General features: G+C 41.9%; 1 protein-coding gene across 40 annotated transcripts in view; it reads left to right on the top strand.

Moving 5' to 3' along the window:
- The first annotated feature begins 8318 nt into the window (after nt 1–8318).
- Nucleotides 8319–19031, top strand: part of TCF7L2 (transcription factor 7 like 2) — a 201972-nt gene continuing 191259 nt past the window's right edge. For 6 of the 40 annotated variants that reach the window (XM_083741346.1, XM_083741332.1, XM_083741353.1 and 3 more), the window contains exons 1-3: nt 8321–9617; nt 10025–10091; nt 10314–10438. In XM_083741346.1, coding sequence (XP_083597472.1) covers nt 9429–9617; nt 10025–10091; nt 10314–10438 — 381 coding nt within the window. In that variant the 5' untranslated portion in view covers nt 8321–9428. Of the gene's footprint in view, nt 9618–10024; nt 10439–19031 lie in introns of all 40 variants that reach the window. The other 34 variants (XM_083741344.1, XM_083741341.1, XM_083741342.1 and 31 more) reach the window with 24 other exon arrangements.

Raw genomic sequence — 19031 nt, 5'->3', positions numbered from 1 at the left:
GAGGCCCCAGCAAGGCTTGTTATTTGATGTCCTGCCACCAGTGTAATCTCACTTCTGAAAATGGTGCCATCTTGAGTGGGCTAAGATGGGAGAACAAGTCCAGTTTCTGGGGAGGGGACAGCGTGGATTTTCTTCCTTTCATTCCCTGATGCTACTGTGAATTCTCCCACTGCCAAGATGCCCGAGGAACCAGTTAACGGGCAATGCAACTTCGCCAGGCCAAGTGAAGCTGAGAGGCCAGGAGATAGGAACCTAGCCTAAATAATACCGAAATTGGAGGCAGGACAGTCAAACACCAACAGCTGTTATAAAGACTGTGCTAATGGTGTGAGGGATTGCATTTGCACAGTAGCCAAACCCTTTCCATGTCAGTTGTATTGCTCATATGTGCCTGTATGAAAGCATAATAATAATAATAATAATAATAATAATAATAATAATAATAATAGTTCAGATGAAGGTGACATAAATAAAACAAATCTGTGGAAGGGTCCCCAAAACTGGCTGGTCTAGTCAACAACCAACTGGCTATCTTAATATGAGATTAACTGAAAACATGACATCAGTCTGGCGAACAGAAACTGGAACATTTGGAAATTGGAACAGCAGTATTTGATAGGAACTCTGTTGTATTGGGGTGGTGTTTTGGTTTGTTCAGTGGCATACCTAAATGGACTTATTTCTGAAAACATATTACTCATTGATCATATATTTTTGAAGACTGGTATCTTCAAGACACACGGCTCATAACTGGAACGCACTCGCTGAAATCCCACTACAGACAATGGGGCTACTCTTGAATGAATGATTCAGACAGCTAAAGAAGTTCTATTGACTTCAGTCACCTTACTTTGGATAAGATGGCTTGAAGTCTAAAGGATATGTTGTCTAATTCAGTGAGGGTATGACCTTAAACTCATTTATGCAAAAGTAGGTTGACAGAAAATATGGCTTATTTCCATGTAAAATAGTAAGTGACTGATCATGGGTTTACAAAACACCTTATAACAAGTTACAGGATCAGCTCAAGGCTCCTTATCTTGCTGAGATAGTTAGCTTGTGTGCATTTTCCCAAGCAGTTCTGCAAAAAGCAAAGGTCAGGTATGCTAGGGGATCCAAAGCAAATTTAGCAGACCATTTTAAGCATACATAAAGAATTCTGGCAGAAATCCCAGTTATCTTGAGGTCAGTGGCAAAACTCCAAGCTATTTCAAAGGAGACAAGATTTACCTGCAATATTACTTTTCATAGGATTTGGAGGGAGCTTAAACTGGTACCATTGTTTAAACGTCCTTGCTTGGCTCCTTATAATACGTGCAGTCCAATCTAAATTATAGGTGTAGATGCTTTAATACAAAATACATTTATCTCAGATCAGTTATTATTATCTGAGTAGCCACCTTTCCTGCAAGGAGCTCAGGGACACAAATACTGAATCCACCTTTTAAGCCTCTCAGTAACTTGTAAGGTAGGTTAGGCTGAGTGGTCAAGGGTCACAGACTGAAATGCTACCCATGTCTACTCAGAAGTAAGTCCTGATGAATTGAGTGTGGCTTACTCCCAAGTAAGTGGGTTACGATTGTAGCCTAAGTGAGTTTCATGGGTGGACTTGAACCTGAGTCTTCTGGATCCTACTCCAACACACTCTCCACTAATCCACACTGGGTCCATGTGTTATGAGTAGCTTAAGTTATGGCTTTGCTTTTAGAGACATGTAAGTGGGATCCTTTCCTTTTCCAGTTTCTCCTTGTGTGTGTTGAAGTGAAATACTTTTAAAAATGTATATTGTTCTAATTAAAGTGATCCATGTGCTTAACATATACATGGGCTCCTAAACTGTGGTCCATGGAACAGCAGTGGCCCACAAACTTCATTCAGGTGAGCCATGGTAAATCTGCATTAAATATCATATTGATTTTTAATTGCTGTTTTAGTTTCTTGTATTGTATTTTATAGCATCACAGTCTGAATTCTGTGGAGGAAGTGCAAACTGCAACACAATATTAGAAATAAAAGAAGCCACAAAAATAAAATTAAAAATCATATAGCACCTAATACAATTGCTACAAGAGGACCCTCAGGACCTTGAGTACCGGTAATTCTAAAGTGGTCCATGGGGGAAAAGTTTGGAAACCACTGTCTTATGGAAAGTATTCATATCACTTGATATTTTTTTTAGTATTTCATAATACATGGATGAAGCTGTAGGTGGAAGATACTTTTTAAAGTTGCCTTTTATAAAAAAGACTTTTTGAAAAACATCACTACAGGAAGGAGGTTAGCATAAAACATTTCTCCCTGTCATGAAATTGTAATTGTTTGTATCTTCATAGAATCATAGAATTGTAGAGTAGGAAGTGTCCATGAGGGTCATCTAGTCCAACCCCCTGCAGGAATCTTAACATGTGGTCCCCCATCCAATGTGAAACTATACTGGACCCTGCTTAGCTAGCTTTGCAAATGTGCTAGCACTTTTATAGCTCCACCACTTTTAAAATCATTGTCTGTATTATGTCGCGTGTAGCTTCAGCTGCAACTTCAAGTGTTGCAGAAGTTTACAAAGAACTAAACAAATGCACAAATAAATAAATGAAAAGTGCTAGTATGTTTTTACAGGGAAGAGCATTTAAAAATGGCATTCCTCCAGCAGCAATCTAACAGGTACAGTCCTCTATGAGGACTTTGCCTCTCAGTTGTGCTGCTTGTGTCAGCATTGACACTGCCAGACAGCATTTCAAACTTCAGTAATTGTGATTCCTGTGGGAAAATTAGCCCTTAGTAAGCCTTAACATAGCCCAATAATGCAGGCATCATTAGTGGCTCCACGGGTTACAGATTTGCTGGGTGTATGGCGAGTCCTTTTCAGCCTGACAGCCATGTTCCCTTCTGAGCATGCCACTGGGTTAGAGGCAAAAACGAGGGGTGTGGGTGGGCAAAAACATTAATGTGTGATGTAACATTCCTTTGTATGGAGGCTCTCTAGATGATGCTCTCTAGATGACGCACTAGGGAGCCCTCTCTCTCTCCAACCTCCATCTAGGCAGGCAAGAAGCATTATTATAGTATATGTGCTGCCAAAGTGAGCACGGCAAGAAGCATTATCACAGTTGAATAACATAGTCCAGCCAGGCAAAGGACGTGGAAAAGGACCAATGAGAAGGGAAGTCTCAAAGCGGGAGGGGAGAGTCCAGGAGGGCCACGTTTGGCTTACGTTTAGCCCCTGAGCCAAAATTTGCTCCTAAGACTCCTTGTCTCGGAATTTGTGCAATTAAACAGCATACTGCATATCAGTTTGTGTCATGCGGGGTTTTGGGGGGGCCTGGCGCTGTACCTTTGGAAAATCCTTCCCAGAGATATTTGATTGGCACTCTACTTGCTGTCTTTAAGGTGTGTGCTGAATGCTATTTCATTCTCTCGCGTGCTTTTTGTTAATGTTTGTAAATAGCTGTTTTGCTTCTACTGAGGCAAGGAAGAAGGGCTTTTAGTATGTGTTGTTCAATATTTTATTGTTTTCAAAATTTTGGTTTTAATGATCTATTTGAAGATTGTAAGCTGCTTCAAGCATTGCAAGGAAAGCAAGATATAAATGCTTTAAATCAATCAGTTCATTCATAATCACAGATGCAATGCTTCAATCTGCTGATGCAGAACTGTTGATGGAACTGCCTGGCCAGCAACATGTGACACCATTGTTAATGCAGCTGCCTTGGCTACCCATCTACTACTGAGCTACACAAAGGTGCAACAATCATGCCACCTGGACTTCAGGCTGCTATATTTATTGACTATGCAAGCACTTTGGTGGTCCAGACAGGGTCACTTCATCAGTTTTTAAAGGCAGCAGTCTAGCATATATAGGAAGAAGTTGTTGAAGTCCATGCCCCAAGCACTTGGGTTTGACATAGCAGCTGCTGGTTAGAATGTGCTTTTCAAATCGTATATCACATTGCTCACAAAATGGATTAGTCTGAATTTCCCCTCGAATATTGTATTACTTTGGCTATAGCAAGTTATGCATTTGTTTTCATCTAGGATACAACCTGAGAACTTTGAGCAAACAGGTGTTTCTGATTTCGGTAAGTTTTTGTTTCCTTGTATAAAAAAGTGCTGTAAACCTAAGTGCATTCATCCTACTGAAACCAGTGGCATTTACTTCCAAGTAAATGTGGTTAGATAAGAGTTGTGAAACTGTCAGATATGTAGCATATATACATAGTTTTATATAATACTAAATATTTGATTGCTTCTATAAACTTCTCCCCATTGCAGACGTTAATATGTAAGGATTATTTCTTTAGGATTATTTTCAAAATATGTTTACAAAAGTCATTCTTATCCCACAGTGCTAGCCACAACCACAATGTAAACATGTCTGAAGAATACGGAAAACCATTTCACTTGGTGGAATATATTTTTTAAAAACACGTGTGTTGGTCTTTCCCAAGTTTCCTTCTGTCCTGTAGTGACCCTGACATCACAAAATGCTTGTGTATGCTTTTACAACACTTCCCCTTATATTAGAGTTAAAAAGGTAAAGGGACCCTTGACCATTAGGTCCAGTCGTAACTGACTCTGGGGTTGCAGTGCTCATCTCACTTTATTGGCCGAGGGAGCCGGCGTACAGCTTCTGGGTCATGTTGCCAGCATGACTAAACCACTTCTGGCGAACCAGAGCAGCCGTTTACCTTCCCGCCAGAGCGGTACCTATTTATCTACTTGCACTTTGACGTGCTTTCGAACTGCTAGGTTGGCAGGAGCAGGGACTGAGCAACAGGAGCTCACCACGTCACGGGGATTCGAACCGCAACCTTCTGATTGGCAAGTCCTAGGCTCTGTGGTTTAACCCACAGCACCTCCCACGTCCCTCACACCCAGTGGGCATAGTGCAATGTGTGTATATGCACAGACAATTATGATCTTTTGTTAGTAACCTTTGGAGAATGCCGTGTGCATTTGGAGATGCTCTTGTGTGATTCTTGTGCGAGCGGGGAAGCTCTTCAACAATTAGCTACAATGATAAAACTTCAGGAGTGTAGAAGCTTGTTAGTCAGTTGTAGTGAAAACAAAAACATCCCATGGCAATTGCAGAACTGTAAGGCCTACATGCATTACCATGCCATAGTGGCAGCACGGTTACCACTTCTGTGGAGGATGCTTGAAATATTTGTTGGGGTAGCTCTGCCCCAGTCTTCCCTGGGCTACACAAGGCTTAAGTGCCCTGAGGCAAGGCAGAAGCCAGGGTGCCCAGGCCAAGGGACTATCAATGGCCCGAGAGAATCCTGGGGTAGCCCCACTTCCATCTTCCTACATCTTAAGGCAAAGAGAAGCCCAGCCTTCAGAGCTAGTACCATCAGCTTCTGAAGTCAGACTGCAGATATTTGTAAATTTTCTTTGTGTTAATAATTGGGAATTGCCTTGGGTGCCTTCCTAGAAAGGCAGTCTATAAAGGCAATAGCCAACTAAATAATGTATGGGTGACCACATGGCATTCACAGAGCATATGGGAGACTCTCACACCTCTACCACTGATCCTTGGGGCAGCTTAGTGAGTGAACCTTTCCCAAGCGCTTAAGGCAGGCATAGGCAAACTCAGCCCTCCAGATGTTTTGGGACTACAACTTCCATCATCCCTAGCTAGCAGGACCAGTGGTCAGGGATGATGGGAATGATGGCATCCACTTTCAGTCAGGATTATGTGCACTCAGAAGCCCTGAATTGAGGCCCTTATGTTTAGGATTGAAATGCCATATGAAAAGTGCTTTGTGGGTTGTGTGTCTAGTGCTATCCTGCCCTACTAGCTGTGTAATAACAATGACATTGATTTGCCACATTCAGACACAGGAGTATGCCCCTTTCAAAGAAACAAGACCATTCTATTGATGATGCTATGTCTACTCAGAGGTAAGTCACACTGGAGTCAATAGGGTTGCAGGAGTCAATAGGTTTTTAGGATTGTGGTGGTTATAATGAATGCTGCCTCTTGGGGAATTTTGACATGTCTCTCTGTCTGTAATTATGATTTTGTGTATGTTGTATTTTTAAAACTCTGTCTCACTTTGACAATTCCCATTGAAAAGCAGGTTATAAATTTGTATTCAGCTAAGGTTGATTTCAGTGGGTTTAAATTAGTCATGTTCATTAACTCCAATGGGTTTGCTCTGAATAGGACATTTCCTACTGTTGTAAATATCTATCCCTCCGTTTAGCTAGAGCACGTGGCTCCATACAGCCAATGAGATATTCAGCATTTGATTATTTTTCTTATATTATCTTGGGGTTAAAAGATATTTAAAAATAAAGCAAAACAAAAAGCAACATTGTGAGAAACACTGTCAGTTAAACCCACTTGTTAATATATCAGGTTCATTATACTGATCAGGGACAATTGACTAGTATGTATCCCAAACATAGTTATTTTTCAGAATGTCTGAAAGCAAGTTGGTCAAAAACCCAGAAGAAAAAGAAACTGTTAAATCCATTTGTACATTGATTTAACAGAGAAGTATTTCATTCTTCTTGTGTTTTTCTTTTTTCTCTGGGTGTCTTGAAATAATCCTTTTTCTGTCTCCATCCTCCCACTTAGACATTGTTCACAGACTTACTTATTTATGAAGTCTGAAGGTTAGTTCCTACCTGCTGAGAGTAATTAGCCCTGTTCTTTGTGTCCTATGCAATCGTGTCTGATTAAATGTACACATTTGTTTTACTTCTTTTCATGTCCCTTTTCTCTTTACTCCTGTTTTCCTGATTGCAAGTTGCCGTGATTCTTTTTTTATTAAAAAAATCTATTTTGCCTGCATCTTTCCTTTAGTATGCAAATTTCTATGTGAACTTATGGTATATATATATGCTGTGTCAATCGCTGTTTTATTATTTTTCATTCATGTTCCCCAGAGCAGACAGTTTTAGGGAATATCTCCCGCCCTCTAAACTCTCTAAATATTGCATGACAGATTGGCTTTGTTTTGGAAGCCCTTTAAGACCCAGTGGCTCTTAGTAAGAGCAGCAGGTTATGCTTCTTGTTTTGTGTGTGTGTGTGTGTGTGTGTGTGTGTGTGTGTGTGTGGAATGCTTGGATTTAGTACAGCCTATACTTTTTTCTTTTTCTTTTTGACACCATTTCTATTAGGCAATTTACTAATTCCCCTTGAATTTACTCCGTGTGTGTCTTTCTCTCCCGCTCCCCCTCCTTCCCGTCTCCTCTTTTGTTCCTTGGCCCATGTTAAAGTTTCCAATTGACTCCTCCATTGTTACAATTTGTCACTGCTGGAAGATCAATTTGTTTTACTCCCCTCATCAGCACAGTAGAATCGGGTGCCAGATGTCTTTCTTTCTCTTCTTTTCTTTTTCCTTTTTTAAAAAAGCAGCCACATTATTCTTCTGCTCCCAGTTTGCGCCTGTTTGGAGCCTGATCGCTGGCTGGTAACTGGAAAAGAATGTTCTGTTGCGCATTCCTGAACTGCATCCCCACCCTCCTCCTCCTCCGCCCACCCTCCCCTAATAATCTATATTTGGCAATTCATTTACTAGCCTGCTTTGGGGACCACACAGTTGGATCACACACAGAGAAACAAGCGAGATTTTCTGTCCCCTAGAGCCAGTGCGTTTTTGCTTGTTTGTTTGTTTTCTTTTTCCTAGAGGAGCGAGCGAGGGGAGCCGGGACGCGCAAGCAAGAGCGGCCAACGGAGGCTTCGCACCTCGAGTCTCGCAGCCCTTGATTCTCCCGCGCCACAATTAACTTCTTCCCATTCAGCCGCTCTCTGCCAATCTCCACCAGCCCCAGTCGGGAGGGGAGGCGGGGTGGGCAGCGGCGGATGGTGCTGAACCATCCCTCCCTCTCGTTGTTTGGGGAGGCGACGCCTAATCCCTCTCCAGGAAAAGGGCTCTGGCACACTTTGCCCCGGCGCTCGCAAGGCTCCGAGCCCCGCGGAACCCGGCCGATCTTCCTTCCGAGGAGGAGACCTACGGAGGAGGGCGCCGGGCGGTTCCTACCCAAGGCCCGAGGAGGAAACTCCTCCGGAGCCAGGGGCACTTTCTTGCCGAGAAGCTGCGCGCAGGGCGCTGCGCGCGCGCGCGCCTTCCCCAGCCGCGCTCCTGCAGGAGCAGCTTTCAAGTCCCAGGCAAACTCTGCTCAGAAGGGAGAGGGGGGAGAGGGAGGCGCCCTCTGCCTCGGCTGCTGCCCTGGCTCAGCTGTACTCACGAGGTTTATCTCCAATAAACTTCCTAGCTGCTCAGGACAGCAACATACATAAATATATATTTGAGTGCAGCCATATAAATATCTCAGGGACAAACAGTTCCGTCCTGGAGCCCGCTTACTGGGACGGAAATCGCAACGGGGCTTACTTTCAAGTAAACGCGCAGAGGTTAGCAGCTCCAACTGCGGTGCTCCGCGTGTGAAAGTTGACGGCTCAACAAATTGCACCGCTGCTTCTAGCCTATTTTTGCGCGCAAATGCACAACTGAGGCACAGTGCCATTTTCTTTTAATTGCGTGTGTGTGTGTTTAGCCTGTGTTTTCTTTCCTCTGGGTCATTTCTCTCTAAGCCCCTCTCTCCTATTTTCGCATTGTCTGCACTGGACCATTCCCTTCTTTCTTCCTTCCTTCCTCCCTCGTCTACCCCGCTCCTGACTCTCGCTCCCTCGCCCTCTCCAAAAAGGATCATTGTTAGTTTCTCCGCTTCCCCCCTCCTCCTGTTTATTTATGCACACGTCATGGGGAGCCCCCGCCCCCTCCTGCATCTCATTAAGTGCCTAGTGTGTTTCTTTTTCCCTGTCAATAATCCTGGATCCCAGACTTCTCCGTTCCTCCGGATTTCGATCCCCCTTTTTCTATCTGTCAATCAGCGCCGCCTTTGAACTGAAAAGCTCTCAGTCTAACTTCAACTCACTCAAATCCGAGCGGCACAGGCTCCCTATATCTGCGGCTTCTACCCCCCCTTTTTTTACAGCTGACTTGTTGTTTGGTTTGTTTGCTGCATTTTTTTTATAGTTCCCCCCTCCCCCGTCTCTCCCTCCCTCCCTCCTTATATAATTTTTTTATTATTAATTTTGTGTGTGTCTACCCGCGTGTGTCTGTGCGCGCGCTTTACACGCTGATCTGATCTTCGGAAGAAAAGAGAGAGAGAAAATCCAGAAGAAGGAAAAGAAGAAACCCAAAGTCACTGGTGCAAAAGGAAAGGAGAAGGGACACTGCCCTCCCCTCCTCCTCCTCCTCCCTCTTTTCCCCTCCCCAGGAGGAAAGAAAAGGAAAAGGAAAAAACTTTCACCTTGGACTTTTTTAAAAACAAAAAATTGCAAACTTCCCCCTTTTCTTTCTTTCTTTTTTTAATCCTTCCCCCTTTTTCCTCCCCCCCTTTCCCCTTCTTCTCTCCCTCCCCTCCCCTCTGTCCTTGCAAAATTGCTGCTGGTGGGGTAAGTCAGGAGGAAAATGCCGCAACTAAATGGCGGTGGAGGGGACGATTTGGGGGCGAACGATGAATTGATCTCTTTTAAAGACGAAGGGGAGCAAGAAGAGAAGATCTCGGAGAACTCGTCGGCGGAGAGGGATTTAGCCGATGTCAAATCGTCGCTAGTCAATGAAACAGAAACGAATCAAAACAGCTCTTCAGACTCGGAGGTAAGGAGACCCCCCCCCCCGCCGCTCTTTGCAGCACACCTGCCTTACTCCACCTTGGGGGTTCCCGGGGAGACGGGATGCAAGAAGTTTGGGGTGGGGGTGGGGAGAAGAGAGGAAAATACCATGGAGGGGGTGGGGGAACTGAGCTTTCGCCCGGAGTTGCAACTCTGTTTCTTATAGTATGGTCGGCGACTGCCCTGTTGCTTCTCTGGTGGGTTCAGTTATCTCTGTATTTTCCGTATCAAGTTTTGCAAAAACTTCTAACTTGTTCTCTCCCCCTTCTCTCTTTCTCTCTCCTCCTTGCTTCTTTTATTTCCCCCTTTCCCCTTCACCAAACTGCCTCATTCATCTACTCTCCCGGTGCCCTTTTATTTTTTTGGCTATTTTCCACCCTCTTTTGATCCAAGGCGGAGAGGCGGCCCCCGCCTAGGTCCGAAAGTTTCAGAGATAAATCCAGAGAAAGTTTAGAGGAAGGTAAGTTGTGCTTGATGGCTCCATCCCACCCACCCCCTTCCCCTTTCCAGGGTGGTGGAGGGGGGGGGGAGAGCGCGCGGATCTGGAGCACCCCCAAAACCGTGCTCTCCGTTTGCGCAAACAAATGCTCTTCCAAGTTTCGCGAAGCACTTTTTCTAACCGTGATTTCCCCCCCGCTTTCTGTTTTCTCTCTCCTTGTGCCTCGTTCCCCCGCCATGTTAGCTGCGAAAAGGCAAGATGGAGGGTTGTTTAAGGGCCCACCATATCCTGGGTATCCCTTTATAATGATCCCCGACCTGACCGGCCCCTACCTTCCCAATGGCTCCCTCTCGCCCACGGCAAGAACGGTAAGTCGAACGTGTGCATATGTACAGAGATACAGTATATATATGTAAATACGAGCGGTCTTTTCCGCGCATTGGCGTCCCACACCCGCCCAGGTCCCCCTGCCGCCTGTTCCGCCCGCCCCCTCCGCTCCCGGCCGCCGCGGCGCTGCCTGAAACTTTCCAAAACTTTTGCGCCTTCCGCTGACTGCGCGCCGAGGGGGCGGGGGGAGGGCAGAGAAAGGGGCTGTTTACACTTCGCCATGTTGATTCCTTTACTTTCAGTTTTGGGGCTTCGGGGCTTCGGCGAAGGGCACCCGGAGTCCCAGCTCCCGCTTTTTCATTTTTTCCCCCGCGCCCAGCAAGCGAGCCTCCTCCGCTCTCCTTCCCACAAAACTCTTTTTGCGATTTCTATCGCGCTCTGTTTTCCTTCTCCCCTCTCGAGTGGCGACTGGGTTTCCTTTCTCTCCCCTCCCCCTTTCCTTGCCTCCCCCTTTTAACCCTTTGCTCGCTTGCTGAAACCTTCCCGAGTTACTAATTTACTGGCAGCGTTGCCATCGAGTGATTAATTGGTGTAAAATCTTATCCGGGTTTTGTTTTTGTTTAAAAAACTTTAGGACTCTTTGTGTTTAAAAGATTTTAAGGGTGGCAGTTAACTATAGACAGCTTTCTCCCCCCCCCTCCCCAGTTTTCTCTTCCTGCTATTCTGTGTAAGAATTTTTTGGCATCTTTTTTTTGGGAAGGGGCGAGAAATTTTTATTTTCATTCCTTGGCACACTGGCTTTCCTTAAAGTCACCAGCTTTCATTTAAATAGATCACATGTATGAGTTCCATAAGAAGATAGTGGATGTGGCCCCCATGTTTATTGTGTTGGGAAGAAAATATCGAAGCCATATATATATCGAAGCCATATATATATATATGAGGTTGTGCTTGGCTCAGCAGAGTCAGGGCATAGTATAGAAAAGGCAAATGCAATCCTGCAAACAGACACTGCCTTCCCATTAACAAACAAAAGTTAAACGCATTATATAAAGAAACAAGCCTTCACTTGAAAGGAATATATATTTGTATTCCAAAACAACTGGGCTCATCTGGAAGACTATGTGTACTTTAAGACCTTTTGGTGTGGCAGGAGGATCTGAAGGTGTGGCAGTATGAATGGAGGGAATAAGTTTCTTGTAGCCCTCAGACTGGTTTTGTTAAAACTTTTGGGAGGTGTGAGGTGTTGGTCACTGCCCTCCTCACACATCCTCATGGATTTATGCCAGCTCTACTTCCTCTGCCCAACCATAATACAATCTTCATTAACATTGTTTCAAATACAACTTTTTTTTTATTAAAAAAAAAAAGCCAGTTCCCCTAGGGAATGCAGGATTTGTATACATTTTATTTGTTATCTCATTTTCTATTGCATCTTTTAACTGAAGTGATTCTTTCCCAACCTATCCACTTAATTTTCTCTCCTCCAAACTACTGTTTGAATTCTCACTTCTTTCCTTTTAACTTGGTCATTTGAGGCAGCTATTTGAAATACAAGTTCCACTGTTAGGTAGGCTGCTGAATCTGTTTCTAGACTATGGGATGTTTTCAATGTGTCCAGTCTACATTTGTTTTTAAAATGTCAGATCAGGCTTGTTTTTACTTAAAGTCCAAATTCAGATTACAAATTACAGGGGGAAAGATGACAAAATAGTGTTTACTTGTGTATTTTTAAATGTTTTCAAGGATGAGGTTAACCCAGTCAAGATATTTTATAATTTACTTTTATTTTGGGGCTATGGTCATAGCAAGGAGACATTTTGGTAACCGCAGTTTTAGCATAATGGAAAAGAAAGGTGACTGGATTTTGTAATTGGAGAGGTGATGGGACAGGTAAAACATCTTATATGTTGGTAGGCATAGAGTGTTTGTTTTGTGGTTATTTTAATTATGTATTATGAAAGCATAACCTTTTAAAAATCTTCCTCAGAGTGGTTTCTGTTCAAAATAGAAATAATTTTGCAAATTTAAATTAGTGGGGCTGATGAGCATTAGGGGGAAAAAATTCCCCTGGAAAAAAAAGAATTTTATATTTATTTACATCTTTGTCTAGAAGCACTTAGGATTTAATATTGATGCAGTCCATTACCTTTTGAAATGAGTGGGAACTATTTGTATCGAGGTTTTGAATAGATGTTTGATCAGGGCCCCAGAGTAGTTATTAGTTAATGGAGAAAATTCTTCTTGGCCATATTTAAACATTCTCTTTCTAATAACAACACACTGTTACAGTGAATTCATTTCATTGTATAAAAATATATTATTTTATTGATATAACAGGTGACCTTGTTCCTTAGCATCATATGGATTCAAAAGACATTTTCCATATTCAGTAGGCAATTTGCACATAAGCCAACAGCATATTTTGGGCCCTTTCTTCTATTCCCAATGATTTGTAGAGTTTGCATTTCTGAAAGCAAGATAAATTATGGTTTAAAGAGAACCCATTATTCGTTTATGGTACAAACCAGAATGATTAAATATTACAAAGGATTTATTCAGTTTATACTGTTCAAGGTGTATTCCTGTAATTTGGCTGTTCTTTTTAACTCAAAGGTGTAAGTAAATAAATAATATTGAGTCTTACACATAGGTAGAATTATCACACAGGATTATGAGCTCATGAACCATATTTTTTACTGAAGGTTAAACAAGTTGTTTTGCAATATTGTTTCCTCCTTTTTGGTTTTTGTTTTTTATTTTTATTTAGAGGAATATTTGTTGTTCTCATATGCAACCTTCAGTTCTTAGAAATACATAAGCTGAACACTGATTTCCGATTTTCTGCTTTAAGAAATGTAAAGAATTATGAAGTATCATTAAATCTGCTTATGATGAATAATACATTACTTTAGGAATAATGCTTTAATTGCCAAAGAGTCCATAAAGCTTGTTAGCAACAATTTTATTTTAAAATGACAAAAGATTATTCTACATAATGCTAATTTTGCTTTTGCTAAAGTAATGTGCCTGGCTCTGAAGAGGATCAATATGCAGTAAGGAGAACTCTGTTAGAAATGAAATAATGAATTAAAGAATACACTTGTGTAGGCAATGTGGTAGTGGTTGCAATAGAATTTAACAGAAGAACAATTAAGTAGTTAGATGTAATTCTGGTTATGAACACACTGTTAATTTGCTTTTTGTGGGGGAGATTTGTTTCACGGTGCTGAGTTCTTTCACAGTGCTCATCTTTCATTTCAACCTGAATCTAAAATGGTTAGTGTAGGAAAATATGGAAGTGATATGGCTTGTGATCTGGTAAATGCCCATTAATGGAAATATTTTAAAATAATGCATTGGAAAATGTATTTTCTCCCTTTTATTTCCTGAAGTACATAATCTTCTGCACAAGAATGTAGATCCTGGTGCACGAAGAGTTAATGGTATCCCCCCCCCCCCCTTGTTCCCCTGTCTTGAATTGTTTTGACAACACTTTTCAAAAGTGTGACATTTGGAGCCCCTGCAATACAATGTAATATTACTGTAATTACACAGGTCATTACATTTTAAATAGAGAACAATGGAATGCTTATCATGCTGAAAAACAAAGAACAGGTGTTCCTGCCCTTCTTTGGTATTTATGCTAATTTGTTTTTTCATCTTCCTTAGAAATATTTATTGCTCCGCAAGGTTAAGATTTCTGCTTCCAATGTGATGGTTTGATTCCTGACTAATCTTTAAGGTTGAGGGCTTAGTTGATTTTTGAAATAAGGGTTATGGTGTTAAACTAGTTGGATGTTCACAAGGTACATACAGTTTTCATATGTCAGCCTGTTTGCGCTTCATGGCAGAGATAAGCTATTCATTGAATTGTACCATTCACCTTCTTGATGGCTTTAAAACAACAATGAAGCCCCCCCCCTAACTGTGTAGAAACAAGCTATTCTCAGCGGATGATCTTCTGACACCAATCAAATGAAGCACGGGAGTCTGAAAACCTCTCACTTCTTAGCCCAGTTAGAACGCTGTTTCTGCTTTGCAAGTGGCTTGCGAAATACATCATAGCAACTAGCATTAGCTTTGTTAACTTATTTTTTTTTTTAAAAAAGGCATTTAAACTTCTCCAGCATGATTTTAAGGTTGCAGAGAGCGAATCAGTTAATTTTAAGAGCCAGTCCTCCCTCCTTTGGAAGCGGAATGCAAGCTTGTGAGCCCAGAGAAGTAAAAGTTTGACGCTTCTGATGGCAAAATTTGCAGCATCTTTTTGTGTGAGGCTCCCAAATATTGCCTTTTGTTGTAAGGCATTGCTAAGATGTAGTGTTTTTAAATAAGTATACTAAGATTTGGCTCTTGATTTGAAAGTTCCAGTTTTCATGGATTCATAAGAAAATGCTAACCCTCCCCTTTTAAAAAAAAGCAGAATAGAGAAAGGACAGCTGTAGGGTTTTTTTTCTGCCTTCCTTTTTTTTGGCATGCATCTATGTGTTTCCACACTGCACCATGACTAAAACTGTAAGGCCCCCCATTTCCAGCTGTGTGGTAGTTATGTGGAAGTTGGATTATTGGCTGTTAAGAATGAGACAACCTGGATTTAGCAAATGCTTTCCTGAACAGGGGAGTAGGTGACTGTTTGCGGGGGGGGGGGGTGGATTTGAGGGGAGAAAACATTTGTGAGGCACTTTGTGGTTGCTCTTGAAACATGCATGCTGCCACAATAAAATGAAGAAGGGATGCACTCTTTGGGTCAGAGTGCATCTAGTTTCCAACAAAAGAACCCTTGCAGATAAGAGGGCACGGATGTGTGTTTTTGTAAGTGCATTCAGGGATGTAGGTGGAATTAGAACGTTCTCCTTCCCACACCTTACCTGTTGTGGGAACTTTTTGTTTCTTGCTTGCTCCAGACTTTTTAACTGCTGCAGCTGCAGCTGCTGGATTGTTTGCATAGTAAGAGAGTTTGTACTCACCCAAGCCTTTGTGTGTGTGTATGTGTGTGTATTCTCTTTGTACTGAGCTATGGCAAATATGCAGGCAGAGCCTTGCCCGCTGACTCGTAATTGGGCATGTTTGTGAAGGAAATGGTTAATTTTACAACCAAAGGCAAACTTGCACCTCAACAGGTCTGCTGAAAGAAATGTGCCACAGTCATTTGCTGGCAGGCAGCGAAGGGTCATAAATCTACAGGGTTTATTTACAGCCTATAACACTTATGAATGTTAAGATATTTGACGCCACGCTGGCCTTATAATATCCAAGGTCCACAGACACTGGCAGTGGGTCAGGTTTCTTTCACTAATTATAAGCAATGAGAGATGGGGAAATTGGGGAAATAAACCCATGAAAAGCTTAGATTGTTTTGGGGGGGCTGGTGGGAGTTTGGTGCTTGTTCTCCTAACTGCACGGCTGGCCTTTTCCTATGATTCAGAATTAACGCTTGAAATACTGAGGGGCAATGTGTAGTGGCTTAAGCAAACCTTTCGCACAGCCTGCATTCTTTATCAACGTGCTTGCAGTCTTGTGTAGGATATCTAGACAGGAACCCTGCAAAATATTTCCCAGAATACTTTCAAAGAAACCTGATATAACCATCAATATATTTGTTGTAGCTGAGGGGGGGGGGGAGAATTGCCATGCCTGAATTAATAAACAAGTTACATTAGGCTATATTTAACAGATGTATGTTTATGATTGATCTCTGTCTTTCTTTCTTGAAATAAAGCAAGAAAGTGGCACTTCAATAAGAATATCTAGATAGCAGACAGATGATACATTTTTCATTTCAAAGTCTGGTTTTAAATTATGTGCCTACCTCCCCACCCGTTATTTTAGAGAACTGAATAAAATCTGGGTTTCTAGAGGGGACAGATCAGGAGAGAAAACACATTAGGAAAAAAACGTGTATCTGGGAAAGAATGTGGTAAAATCCAGAGGCCAGGAGCAAATAAGGAAGAATGCTAGTGTGTAGGGGGTGCTTGAAAAAAAATATTGTTGAGATCAGCTGCTAAAGGGGAAGCTGGGCATCTAGGGAATGATTGGCTCATGTGTCAGGAAAGTCTTTGGGGCCAAGGCGAAGCATCACTTGAGGGGCCCCCTCTCTTGTTCTCCCTGTATTAAACAAGTGCATTGTTTAAATGCTTTTAAATGCAAGAGTGCTTTTCTCTTAATCTATATGATGATGCTTCTTTTTTTAAAAAAAGCCAAACCCTAAATTATAAAAATAGGCCAAAGGATAAATCAGGGTTTTTAAATAAGTCCTAGGAATATATTTCCCCATCTCAGCAGTCTAGTTAGGTGCATTATCACATTCAACTAAGAGATACTAATTTGGGCAAGGGAGTATGGGAAGAATATATATATTGGTTTTCTCCCATATGTTTTTACCCCCTTCCATTTAAAATACTGAGTCATTTCCCCCTGCAAAATATAAAATTGTATTTTTTTTAAAAAAAACCAACAACTTTCCACTAGTAAATGTTCAAGAAGCCTAGGACATAATGTTTTATGAATTTTCCTAACCAGTAGAGTTCTGTAACTTATTAGCCCCTAGGGATAAATCTGAATCCCTTAACACCACATTACAGAGGTGATGTGGTAGGACCTTTTAGCAGGTTATCAACAGTGGTGTTTGTCTGTTTCCCAAGAGAATTCATTCATTTGCAACTCCCTGTTTAATTCCAGGTTGGCACTTGGTCTGTTCTTTTGTGTGTTTTTGTTCAAGTACTCCAAAACCCTGATCCTCATTATTCTTGAAGCTGTACACAGTCAAGCAGGCAGCCATGAATGAGTTAAGTTGCTAGCTAAACTTTGGCTTGGGGAAGAGAAATTTGGGGGCCTGGTTGGCATTAACAGGGTACAGCACATTTTACAGAGCTTAATTAGTACGAACTGTAATTGTTTGTGGTCTGCCAGGAGGAGTAATGTGCAGGAAAAGTGGAGTCGTTCTTTTGCAGTCTTCAGTTTTAAAACGATAAATCACTTGCATATTTGTGCAATGATTCAAATGGAGCTGAGACCTCTCCATCTCAACATGTGGTAAATTGTAAAGTCAATGAATTGCAGATGTAGGCTACAGTCTCTGTGTGTGTGTGTGTGTGTGAGAGAGAGAGAGAGAGCGAGAGAGAGAGAGCGAGAGAGAGAGAGAGAGAGAGAGAGAGAGAGAGAGAAATGCAGAATGAATGGGAAAGAATGACAGTATAAATATTTACTGAGAAGATAACTGAGCTTTAACTTGCTAGGCCAATTATGAAGTACTAGCCAGTCGTTTTGTTTTTAGCCATTTGTTTTAGCTTTAAATAAATTAAATCAAGGTTAGGGGCACTATTAGCCTTGATGAACATTGCTGATCCTCGAGAAACAATGGCTTTCTTGCACAGGACCATGAAACAATTGGATTTAGTAGAAATTGGTTCACTACTATCACTGGCAGCTAAGTAAAATAACAAGGGAAGGGGCACCTAAAATGCTTCTGCAACAAAACCTTTAACGAGAGAAGTAGACAAGTTTGTGTCTCTCTTAGAGAATATACTACCAGTTTGTAAGAGATCTGTTTCTACATTCCTTGCACACGCAGAAGTCTCATCAACTTCACTGAGACTTCCTGCTTGAATAAGGAAGGCATAAAGACCATGTCTTTCATTTTTAGCATGTTTGAAATGCTCAATGACCCCATTGTTTGCATCTCAGTTATCCAGAGCTACTTGTTAGCTTGATTTAGCCCCCATTTACACAGCCAAATAGCGCCAGTGTTTCTCCCTCCACCCCTTGTGTTGGTTAGTTAGAAAGGTATATCCAGATAATTTAAATCAGGGCAACTTTTCTGGACACAACAGTAGCAATATCTTCATTGGTAGCAGACTGGTCATAATCACAGATACTGTTGCTCATTGCCTTTCTCAGTGGTAATTGAGTTTTGGTTTTCTCTTCTACCTGATGGTATTTGTTTATCTTTGGAAATGTAAACATTCTTCTGTGAAGTAAACAAGTTACAAGCACAATGAGTAATTACCCTTGGGCTTAACTGCATGTACCCTCCAATGATGACTTAACTATTTCCAGATGTCACATTTGCTTGTCTTCAACCTAGGGGCTGTGATTTAATCTCCTCCCCTTTCTCTTTTGGATTTCCTACATCCCCTTAATGGTTTGCTACAACCATAGCTTGACAAGACTTTTTAAAAAAAATTGTACAAGTGGTTTGAGCTCCAAGCCTGATTTCTAAATCTACTGGTTAAATGGTGCAAAACACTAATGGGAACCAACTGATTTTACCTTTGGATCCGTATTCATGTGAAACTGAATGTGCACATTCACATGCTGGCTGCCCAGCTAGCATTTGTCTTCCTTCTTGCATCCCATTGTATTTGTCAACCTGATGTCACTGATATTAGCGAAATCTCCTGTGTTTGATTTGTGGATTGGTGCTACAACAGTGAGCCCAGTGCCTAAGCACTTTCCCTCCTCCTTCCACTCTTGTCGTGTGTTTTAGGCACATAAACTGCCTTTTTATTGAGTCAGACCATTGTTCCATCTGGCTCAATATTGTCTGCAGTCACTGACAGTGGCTTTCCAGGATTTGAGAAAGGATTCTCCACAAGCCCTATCTGGAGTTTCTGGGGATTGAACCTGTGATATTCT

The sequence above is a fragment of the Podarcis gaigeae genome, assembly GCF_964106915.1.
Source record: "Podarcis gaigeae genome assembly, chromosome: 5".
Taxonomy (NCBI): domain Eukaryota; kingdom Metazoa; phylum Chordata; class Lepidosauria; order Squamata; family Lacertidae; genus Podarcis; species Podarcis gaigeae.
The sequence above is the reverse complement of the archived record's forward strand: the minus strand, read 5'-3'. Positions and strand labels throughout refer to the sequence as shown.